This window comes from Lagopus leucura, unplaced genomic scaffold, assembly GCF_019238085.1.
Source record: "Lagopus leucura isolate 7727_CA_CO unplaced genomic scaffold, USGS_WTPT01 Super-Scaffold_100157, whole genome shotgun sequence".
Classification (NCBI taxonomy): domain Eukaryota; kingdom Metazoa; phylum Chordata; class Aves; order Galliformes; family Phasianidae; genus Lagopus; species Lagopus leucura.
Genome location: NW_024962334.1, coordinates 7,602,824 through 7,614,634, shown reverse-complemented (window position 1 = coordinate 7,614,634; position 11,811 = coordinate 7,602,824). Strand labels below are relative to the sequence as shown.

The 11,811-nt window shown below is 42.1% G+C and overlaps 1 protein-coding gene across 1 annotated transcript in view; it reads left to right on the top strand.

The window, feature by feature from the left end:
* Positions 1–288: 288 nt before the first annotated feature.
* Positions 289–11,811, top strand: part of TMC2 (transmembrane channel like 2) — a 29,539-nt gene continuing 18,016 nt past the window's right edge. The window contains exons 1-9 of the mRNA XM_042888505.1: positions 289–334; positions 614–661; positions 2,567–2,888; positions 3,489–3,641; positions 5,367–5,457; positions 6,269–6,350; positions 6,638–6,744; positions 8,760–8,858; positions 10,883–11,025. Of these exons, the coding sequence (XP_042744439.1) occupies positions 289–334; positions 614–661; positions 2,567–2,888; positions 3,489–3,641; positions 5,367–5,457; positions 6,269–6,350; positions 6,638–6,744; positions 8,760–8,858; positions 10,883–11,025 (1,091 nt within the window). The remainder of the gene's footprint in view (positions 335–613; positions 662–2,566; positions 2,889–3,488; positions 3,642–5,366; positions 5,458–6,268; positions 6,351–6,637; positions 6,745–8,759; positions 8,859–10,882; positions 11,026–11,811) is intronic.

The following is an 11,811-nucleotide window of genomic DNA, read 5'->3' as shown; positions in this document are numbered from 1 at the left end:
CCCCGGGGCTTTCCTTCATGTTTAAATCATGGAATGCAATGTAATGCTGACAGCTGCCTTTCAGAGGGAGAGGGGAGAAGAAGGGAAAGTGTTTGGGTGGGCTGAGGCAGAGCTGCACTCTGCTCTGTGTGCCTGCACAGCTGTCATGCTGCAGCTCAGCTTTGGCGAGACGTGCCCATCTACTTGCCATGCCCAGGAGGGGAGCACATGGAACTGGAACAGGGAGTGACCCGCCTATGATTGGGGTGCATAGCGGCTGCTGCGTCTGTGCAGAAGGCAGAGGCCATCATGGGGAAGAGGAAGAAATGCAAACTGCGGGACATCATGGAACATGGTTGGTATCATGGAGAAATGATTTCAGCTTGGGACTTTCCAACGGTGTCATTTTGCACCTCTCAAAGATAGTGCAATTTCAGTTTGCTCACGAAGGGAAATGTTGTCAATTTTCCAAATGAAAGGAGATATTACGAACATTGCTTTAGAAAAAAATACAACGTGTAATCAATAAGGAATGCTCTGCCAAGCTTCTCTCGTGCTTAGGAACCCTGCATAAAGCAATGCATGTGCAAATCCCAGCAACAAGTGAAATTATTCTTTGTTCTGTGTCTTGCAGTTGGAATGGAGATCGACGGACAAGTCGAGAGTGACTCAGAGAGTGAAGGTAACCTACAGATTTAAAAACGTTGCCTTGCTTGAAATACAAGAGGTGATATCTTTCATTTTTCTCTCTGTGTTGTGGCACAATCTACAGCAGTAACCATTTTGTGAGCTGTTTGTAAGCACCCAGACTTTTCTCTTGAGGTTTGACTTACAATAGTGATATATAAAGCAATACTCTTAAACAGCCTACCCCCCTCATCCTTGTTCTTATAGCCCATGTCTCTTGGTCATTACCCTAACAGAACAGTTGTCGCATTGCCCTGCAACTGCATTGCACCACACCGAGATCCTGCCTGCAATGCACACCACTGTAATACATGGGTGTCTTGATTAGTCCTGACCACAAGAAGATAAAAATGAGAATGTATCGGGGAGAGGCTAACAAAGAGAAATAGCTAAGGGGTAGGATTATAACACTAGATAAAGAGAGACAGCTGAGAGGTAAGATCGTAACACAGATGATATGAATGGATGGACAACTGCAAAAATGGTCCACAGTCATGTCTGTGCAGTCTGCACTATCCACTAAGCATGAGGAATTAATTAGAAAAATGACAGTGTTGTGTTTTTTTTTTTAATAAATCATATTCACCTTTGCCATACAGTCAAACCGGAAAATAAGATAGAAGCAACAAATGAATGTTCCACATTTACCCAAGTATTTGATAGGCTGCAAATGAAAACAGTGATAGCTGACTGCACAAAATGAACAGTTTTTCAAAGAGGGCAGTTGGTCTTTTGATCTAGATTAGCTAAGACTTACTACCACATAGTACGTGAAATCTACTGGATCTTAAGAAATGAGTTGAAAGATCCTTCTCATGCCCAATGACAAGTATGACCACCATTTCCTACTATCTTTTTACGACTATCAAGCAAAAATAATTTGCTTGTTATTAATTTCTGTTAACTAAAAGAAAAATGCAAGCTATTGTAAATTAAATTTTATAAATAAATTAAAATTATAAATAAATTAAAATTTATTGTAAAATCATCAAAAGAAAAAATGTAAATCCTCTCCTTCCATTTTCTTCTCCTTTCAGGCTGCTCATCTTTTACTCCGAATCCCACCCTAACCCAATCTTCCTCTTCTGTCCATTTCTCCAACTGTGAAGAAAAAAATCCACGCTGAAACTATAACTTCTATTTTTGATGTGAACATTCTATTTTTGTTAGTTAAGTTTTGGAAAACTAGAAACCAAAAGAATCTGAAAACCTTACTACTGATCTTAATGTCCTTGGTGGCAAAAGGGATGGAGTTTTTTGATAGTTATTTTTCCCCTTTCCATTATATTCTGCAATTGAATCACATTCCACTTCAACCCTTCAAAATGGAAGCGCTTCAGACTTTGTACAAATTAGATTCTTAGCTTGCAATGCCAGAGAGAACAAAAAATGTATCTTCTTTTTTTTCTTCTCTGGATACAGACTTCCTACAGAAGGAAAAACTCAGAACCAAAAGGTGATTCTGCCTAAGCTGTACCTTTTCTCTAATTTAAAATAAACATCTCTGAAGGAGCTCTCACCAAGCAGCAGCACGTTGTTTGACTGCAGTTTCTGTTTCCACTGCCCAGGTTTGCTTACAGACAAGAAGATATATTTGTGCTCATGCTCTCTGATGGATTGCCTTTTGCTTTTGTAACTAATTTCCAATTTTCTAATGGTCACACATGCTAAAAATGAGCCTTACTGTCTTAAAAGGCAGCTGGATGTGGCCTTGGGCAGGGCATAACGCAAAGTTCACCGAAGTAAATGGGAACCTGCACACTGACTTCTCTGGGGTTTGCACCAGGCATCCTGATGGCACTTCTCTGGTGAATCCTCTTGGCGTCAGCACAGAAAGCTGTTTCCCAAAGTGCTTGTTGTTTCATAGGTTTGGGTTTCTTTTTCTTTTTATCCCTTGCAGAAGATGAAGTAAAGGACAAGAGATCCAAGAAACAGACCCGCAGGGAAATAGTCAGAGCAAACAGACTTGAAAGGAAAAAGTCACAGAAAAATGAAGAAGAAAATGAGAGCGAAGAGGAAGATGACTGTCCTCCACAAAGCAGAGCTTCTAGGAGGAAAAATCACCGAATGAAAAGAAGTGATGGGAAAAAGGAAGGCGAGGGAAGAGAGAGAGACAAAAAGGCTTCTTCCAAAGATGAAAAGGAGTCAGAAAATAAGGAAAAGAAAATAAACACGAAAGGAAAGGAGGAGGAGAACAAACAGAAGAAAGGCAGGAAAAACAGGTAATTCATCAATCCCTGAGTAGTGCTGGGTGACAGATGTGCAGTTCTACGGGCACACCATGAGCCCAAGGCATATGGGTCGTAACAGCAAAACCAATAAGCTGCAAACATGTTACTGCATCTCAAAAGGGGGGAAAACATCAGTGTGAAATGCCATGTGGCAAAACCCTTTCCAAGTTCTTCTCTTATTATTCTTTCTCAGCCAGGGTCAGACTCACACTACAAGTAAAGCACTCTTAAACAAGACAGCTTAAATGTCTCACATCAGGTACATTTTTTGTTTCTCTATGGAAACAGTAAGGTTAAAAGGCATCTCTCACATTTTCAATGCTATTCCAAACCACATCTGGCTTATCCAAAGCATGAAAAACATTTCTCCAGAGCCAGCTCTAGCATTAGGCAATGCTTCCACAACTGCGGTGAGGTCCAAAGCTCAGTGTCAGGTGAGTTATGGTTGTTGGGTAGGGAGAGCAGTCCCCAAGGGGGCAAAATCTCACTCTTGCACATCAGCCACTGGCCCTGCACATTGTACTGGGATCTGCGAGATTCTAACTCCTGTGAGTTTTTCCATTTGTGTCCTTAATTTTATGTCTCTCCCAGTGCCTCTTCCAACTCTTCCAACTCTTCCGATGAGGAATCGCTGTCAGAGGAAGAGCTTGCAATGCTGATGGAGGAGGTGGAGCAAAAGAAAAAACTCATCTCCACCATGAGAAACAAGCCCTGGCGAATGATGAAGAAGCTCTCTGTGCTCAGGTACTGGGAACCCATCCTCAGCTGCTGTCAGCTGCACTTTGCCTCTTCCAGACATGGCATTTTTGCCGATGTTACCATAACACTCCAGACTTGGAAAAGTGACCAGCTGAACCTGGTCACCTTATCTGGGATTAAAGGATCAGAGTTAAAATGTGGAATTTGATTTTCAGTCCCTGTAACCAGAGAATGGACGAGGTGCAAATCTGTTCAACTGATATCCACTGCCAGGTCATTCTACCCTTGTATTTAAAACCAAATGACTCACTGCTGTCAGTCTGCTTGTTAAAGCAAACTGTGCCCTGCTTTGCTTATTCATGCCCATTGTTAGACAGAAATCAAAGCGGCAGGGTGACATGTTACTTCAGAGTTTGAGATGGTGCTGCTTGGAAAAAAAAATAATAATAATGTATTATTTGCAGATGTTTGTAAAACAAAGATAACTGCTGCCCACAGTTCAACAGGAAAGGGCTCATCGTGAATGGTTCTTGCGTAAAGGCAAATCCCAGATCTTCTGATCTGAAATCCCCTTTCCTCCAGCAGATAATTTCAGCTTCAGTAAAGGCAAATCCCAGATCTTCTGATCTGAAATCACCTTTCCTCCAGCAGATAATTTCAGCTTCCAAAATGACGATGTAAGGTACATGCAGCCCCACAGGGACTGGGGCTTGACAAGAGGCTGCCCAGAGCTGCTGTGATGGGCTGCAAAGGAGGGCAATCCCCATGTGCCTCTGCTTCTCTTTAACACGCCCAAGGCCAAGAGCTGTTCCATCTTCCCTTAGCATCACGAGCTGTGAACACCAGCAATTATTTCTAAAAATCTGTGTAAAGCTCTGTACACCTCAGAGTCTAAAGTTTTGCAAGAAAAGAAAGCAAACAAATAAAAACAGGAGTATTAATTCTGGCATATTCTACCTTTGGGGTAAGACCCTATCTAAAATTCTGCCAAGGATCATGTTTGGCACTGTACCTCCATCTTATCCCTGGATATTGGTAATCATTGCCTCCCTCCAACGAACCTAACCAAAATTGTTGCACTGCCCGTACAGGGAGCTCTCTGAGGGCTGCATATCCATAGTCATTTTGGTTGCATAAACTCATCCACAGACAAAAAAGGATTAACCTCATTGTGCTGATAAGGAATGCAGTGCATAGAGAGAGTGAAACAACGTGTTCAACACTTCCAAATCTGACGTTAGGTTTGCAATTAAAGTCACAAGTGGTTTTTCAAAGGTTGTGAACTGAATTTGCTGATAGTTTCTACCAGGTAGAAGCCTGTCTTTTTCACAAGCCTAGGATTGAAAAGGATCTCCCAAGTCCTTGAATTTAATTTCTTGTTGTTGTTGTTGTTTTCAATGCACCAATATACAGCATAATTTTATTCACAAACTCATCATACCCCAATACCATCTACGCTGTTTGTTTCTCTCTGTTTTCCTTGGAAACCTCTTCTAAAACTGATATAAATTTCCAGTCTGATTTTACTCCAGACCAGCATGCACTCATTTCTCTGGCACTGTTGGGCCATTTCCAGATGTCTGTGGAGGTGTTAACAGAGGGAAATTCTGTGTTCTCTTTGGGTTGTTTCACTAGAAATTAATTTCTTCTTGACAAAAGCACTAGGCTAGAGAACTGTCACAGAGATGCTGGGATTGGAGAGGTAGAGGTGAAAAGCTGAAGACCTCCTTTGCTCTTTCAATAATCTGCATTTTTTTATTTTCCAACTAGGGAGGCACAAGCTTTCGTTGAAAAGTTTGAGGGAGCCCTGGGAAAAGGGAAAGGCAAGAAGTTGTATGCATATAAGATGATGATGGCAAAGGTAAGCACTGAAATGATGCAAAAGAAACACAAAGATGTATGGATAAATCTTCCTGTCCACATTCAGAAAAATACTAGCCAGCTTCAAATCTGTGGTGATTATAGAAAGAACAGGGGGAAATCTCCCCTGCCTTAATCTCATTGCCACCTTCCCTGAAGTGAGGGAGGGATTGGAGGAGAAGCAAAAAGCACAGCCCTCTGCTTGCCTTCTCCAAAAATGTTAAACTGAGAGACCCCTAAAGACAAGAGGGGCCATGCAAAAGCCCGGCACTACCCCATGGACTCCTGTAAAATGTCATCCCCCTGGTTAATGCAGACAGTATTTTAAGACTGTATTGGTAACCAAGTTGCATGTTGTCATGGAGATTATATTGAGAAGGGCAAAAGGAAGCCAGGCTTGAGCTGATGGGAGTTTTGTTGTTGGTTTGATAAGGAAGGATCCAAGCTCAATCTTTTATCAAACCAAAATTTGTTTTAAACCGGGTTGGTTCTGCATTAATACTTTCTGCCCAGAGCTTGATCTAAATTTTCCACTCCTATGGCAAAATCACAGGGCAACCATAATTTTCTAAAAGGCTGGGAAGGGGAAAAATCCAGATAATGAACATGAAAATTTAGGGGACATTGGGCTTAAAAGCAGTTTCTGAAGTAATCCAAAAGATCAGACTCAGAACAGATTTTGCTTTCAACTTCACGACTTTAAATACACACTTCTAGCAGTGCTTGCAAGTTCTGGCATTATAAACACCCTCCAGACCAAGCAGCCTCCCTCTTCGTACCTCTCTGCTCACAGCCATCTCGTCTTCTTTCAGAAATGGGTGAAATTTAAGAGAGACTTTGACAACTTTAAAACCCAGTGCATACCCTGGGAGATGAAGATAAAAGAAGTGGAGAGTAAGTAGAAGTCACTTCATGCAGCGAGATGGCAATGAGGCATTTTGTAAGGCAGCTTTTCTTTCACTCAGACCGCACTCTGGTCCATAGGTCCCCACTCACCATGGGCACTGGTGCCACAAAAAGAGCACACGACCAGCGCCAGCCTCCTCCTTCATTTCTTCTCTTCACCATTTGGAGGGTTTTTGCAATTCATGGAGGAAGAGCTGTGGGTAGATAGCTCTAAGTCTTGCTGAAGACAGTTTAACCCTCCTAAACTCCTAACCATAAAGTATCTTCTGTTTAAGGTCACTTTGGTTCCTCTGTTGCTTCCTATTTCATATTTCTGCGATGGATGTACGGTGTAAATCTTGTCCTTTTTGGATTAATATTTGGACTGGTTATAATTCCAGAGGTAAGTGCTTAATTCTGTCTCTAATATCTTGCCCATTGCTTAATATGAACATTAGATTGATGGCTTAAATAAGGGTTTGTAACAGACAAAGCTTTAGAACAACAAAATGAGGATGATTATTTGCAAAGAAAAACTTCCAAGGAGGCTACGGAGACAGAACAAAAGTTGCACTGAAATCAGTAGCTCTAAAATGCTACTCAAGATTTGGCCCATCCAGCAGCTAACACAGGAACTCACAGACCTAGCATGAGGCTACTTCTGCATTTTGACTAAAGTGAGAAGCACGACCAAGGAATCCTCCTAGGCGCAAGCTCAGATCTGCAAGCGCCCGAAGAAATCAACTGTGGTCTTCAACAGATTAAGAAAATCCCAGTGACAGCATGGAATCTTCCAAATATTTCCTCCACCTCTTTGCATTGTACAAACTGTGGTAGAATAACAACGTAAGATCAGTTATTCCTATGCAATTATGAAAGATCAGAGCCATCACATGCATGCAATGCAGTCCGCACTAGATGTGTTGAATCCAGTTTTGACAAATGTGCCTTGGCACAAGCGTTCACAGGCTCTAGCATAGGATTATTGTGGAAAACTGCCCAGGTCTCTGATGGAAAGAGCCAATGGCAAAGTCCTTGCAGGAGCCCCTTTCGGCTCTCTGAGGGGCACAACCCCAAGACGATGACCACAACAATGTCCTGAAAAAGGAGCCACTGAAAAAGGAGGAACAACTGATGTCCCAAGTAGTTTGCCAAGTACTTTGTTTGGGAACTATCTCTTTTCTATATTTCTAACTCTGATGATTCACAAGGATGTTTCATTTTTAGATTCTTGCATGTCTCCCTGTACTTGGAGAAGGAAAAGGATTTCGTAGCCAAATGTATATGATCATTTCTTGATGAAATTTTTAATACAGCTATTATAGTGCTGGTTAAATTATTTGGTACAGTCCTCAAAGGCTGTGCAATTCACAAACAGTGGCATCTGTTCCATTCAATGCAGAATTTTAGGGAGTAAAATTCAGCACAGAGTCCTTCCTGAGTACCATGCTTTTGTTCTCCTTGATGTGGTTGTTCACCACTAACAAAAGCTAAAGCTCTGTTTCCTCACAGAATGGAGAGACATAGCTATTAGCACTGAAAAATACAAACGTATTTTCTGGAGAAATATGCATATGGTTGAACACTAAGTAGCTTTTTGTAATTTGTCTTTAAAGAATGCATACTGTTACTCACTGCCTACAGAGCTGTTACAATACAGAGAGAAGCTGGGCAATAAACATTTAATCATAAATGATTTAAATTAACTAGATAGCCTTAAAAACTAAGTGATAGACGATATGCTAGGATCTTTCTGGGCTAAGAATGCTGAGATACTTTGGCATGGGCACCAGTCAGAGTCCGCTAGTAAATACATTACTAACTCTCCACAGCCCTTGATACTCTCTTTGTGGACTTAGCTGCTGAAGTTGCTGCAAGGCCTGATGTGCATGGTGCCATCAGGAGAGCTGTGTCATGAAAACTGTTCTTTGTGTCATTCTGTCATACACTCCTTCCCCAAACCTAACTGCCCTTCACTTCACCTCAAGACCATGTTTTCAATTCCAGACTGTATAATAGAGAATCTACCGCAAGCTTGACCCAATGCTCTCGACTTCTCTCTAAGGAAGAGTCCTGCATAAATAGATAAAAGTAATCCCTTTATTGCATTAGACCCATGAAATTCAAGCAAAGAAGCCTTGTGCTAAACTAAGGACATTTAAGCTGGAAGTGTTCATGGAGGGATGTAATTCATTGGCAAAATATTTCCTGCGCAATGGATGTGACCAAGGAAAGGGAATACCTCTAGTAATTAATTATGAATATTTTAAACTGCTCTTCAGGTACTAAGAAATAAAATACATACTAAAACCAATCAAAATAAAATCAATGGGGATTTGTTAATGAAAAAAATACTGAAAAAAAAATATCTGTACAGCGTCTTACTGAACATGCATCGCTGTTATTAATGCTTACCAGGTCCTGATGGGAATGCCGTACGGGAGCATGCCAAGAAAAACTGTACCTCGGGCTGAACAAGCAACAGCTATGGATTTTTCTGTTCTTTGGGACTTTGAGGTAAGTACAAGAGTGTTAATCATAAGAGACCAGTTGAGTACATAGTAAAACCCTTCTGAAGCAAGAGGAGCTACAGAAATGAATTTGTCCCAAGTTAAATCACTAATACAACTGTTTCTTTTAGAAGATGAAGAGATGCCAGCTGCTATGAATGACAGGCAGTACAGATCTCCAGAATGCAGACACATACGTATAGGTTTGAATTCTTCCTTCTACGTGAGAGCTTGCTCACAGCCTTTAGAAGAGGAATATCCCCTCTTCATTGCCATTCCTATGTGCCAGGGTGAAGGGATGTTGCTGATTTTAACTGAGAGTCCATGAAATATACAATCAGTAAAAAAAAGTTATCTTGGATGAGGCTGTACCATCACATTAAGGAGTAGCTACCAAGACCTGCCCACCTCATGCCTGCGGCTGGGTACACCCACCTGCATGGCCATGCTGACACTGAGGTCTTGGTCCTGCCAACATCTGCTGTACAGCCACACCTGGCAAGCTTGAGAGGCAGCCTTCAACTACGGATCATCAGTGCACAGCTGAACCCTCTGCAGTCTGAAGATGTCAAATTATGCCCTTGAACAGAACAGATGCTTGCCCTTTAAAAATAAATGGATGCTTAGTCCAGCGTGCTCCATAGAAGAGGTGCAATGGGGAAACATATTTCAGAGCAGGTGTAAAATGATGAGCCAATACAGTGAAACTGAAATACACATTTTGAGAGGAGCCAGGAAAAAGCATGCTTTGGCTGGAAGAGATCATATCACGGGTTTCCAGAGGGAAAAGGAATAAATCTCCCTTGATACCATGCTTCACAAATGGAGCTTAAAGAACATGGTGGATGACGTGTAGATTCATTTTTTAGTCCCCACAATTTGATGAACCAAGAAGATAAAGGTTAGGATTTCCAAGCTGAGAAAAACCTTCATCAGTGCCTTCCAGAAAGATCATCTTTGTGTTTCATGGAGATTTTTTCACTACAGCTCCCTAGCATACACTATACATAACATGCTCCAAATCCCAAGGAGACGTACTGAGGGTCTGTCAGTCACAGGCATGCTCTATTTCCTGCAGCTGCAGTCAGCAGCAGCACCAGAAGAAAAACATGCAAACTTATCCTGTTCCTGTGACATTGCACTTGGTGCAGGACAAATGTGCAGCTCATGTTGCACCCAGGGATACCGGAGACACCTCTAAACTAGATCCAGTGCACAGCCTCCAATACACTTTTCAAGCGATGGCTCAATTTTGCGTTTTCCAAAACGTTGATTGGAAGAGAGCCTGCTCAACTATCATGGGCAGATTAATCATGTACACTTAACTTACAAGCTGGAAGGCACAATGTGCAGTGATACATACCAACTTGGACGAGACACGACAGAAAAACGGGGAGAGATCAGGTTAGGAGAACTGCATACTCTTTGAATGTCCCACAGTTTGTGCAGAAAAAAATAGGTCTAGTTGGGACAAGGTGGTTGTTATCGTGTCTGAGCTCTGCTTTGCGCAGAAAAGAAATACTTTGATTTTAGTCTTTAGTTGAATTTGCCCAGCAGGTGGTGGCCAGTAAAAGGAATTAAATCTGCAGGGTACCAAGCATCTGCTGCCTCCCAGCTGACAAGAAAAGTTCCATCTCATGGTGGGGAGCCCCTTTACTACAGCATTTCTACAAGATTTGAGTGTTTGATACCGACTTAGAGAAGCAGGTGGGCTAAGACACAAAGAGCAATAAGGAGGTTTTTCTGGTAAGGATGAAACAGCAATAGACAAAAAATGGATGCTAGTTTTGATCCAGTATCTTCTGACGCAACCTCTCTCTTTTCCTCTCTTGGAGGAAGGTAAGCAGGGCACATCAATGGTTCTCAGAGATGATGGGCAGCAAACAACTTTGAATGATACACCAAAAAAAAAAAAAAAAAAAACCTGCCAAGCTGCCTTGTTTTAAGTTTTCCATTTTCATCAGAAACCTCTTTCCTACAGAGCAACAGCCACATGGCTTTCACAAAGGTTTGTGTTTGCTTTTCCTCTAGGGGTACATCAAATACTCAGCGCTCTTTTATGGCTACTACAACAACCAGCGGACAATTGGCTGGTTAAAATACAGGCTGCCAATGGCATATTTCATGGTTGGGATCAGCGTGTTTGGCTACAGCCTGATGGTTGTTATCAGATCGTAAGTATGGCAGAGTTGCCCCCCTGCACAGCCCACTGGCAGTATTTCCTGGCGGGGCTCCTGCAACAGTACAGCACTCAGCCAGGTCCAGCTTCTACAGGTAGAGCACAGAAAGCAGCTTCATGCCTGCTGGGTTCCTCTTTAGTCTGCTTCATCCCTTCCTCTAACATTACTGCGGGGCTGCCTTGCCAACAGAAGTTGTACATGAAGGTGCCAGGGCAGCAGGGATGCAGCTGAAACTGCTGCTGAGCCTGCCTCTGCCAAAAATAAACCCCTCTGTCTGTATGGAGGCTGCACTGTGGAAAGGTTATTCTTCCCTTGCAAGAAAGGAGAAGCCAATAGATTTGTATTGCTAACAAAACAAGCCCTATTGCTATACTGCAGAAAGAGCCACATGAGCCTTTGGCTGGAGCAGGGCATGGGGATTTGCTGTATATTTGCCACGAAATGGCAGCATCTGTTGTCTCATCTTTCTTGAGGGGTTGGTGCTAGGAGCTCTAGCAGGAGTTACACAAGGATTTCAAAGATCAAACAACAGAGAGGAAACAACAGAAGCCATAATCAGTTCCTATGCTGATTAGTAAGAATAATCCTTTGCCTCTCCTTGCATGATTTGCTGCAAGCAATCTTGACTCAACAGCATGCAGCTACCAAAATCTCACTAAAATGCTGTGTTGCAGTCAGCACACTAGACAACAGCAGTGGTTTTTGACTAAATTTAACTAGCTAAAGTCATTATCATTAACCCCACCCCAGGGCCCAGAGGTGCTGTAATAGACTTTCTTC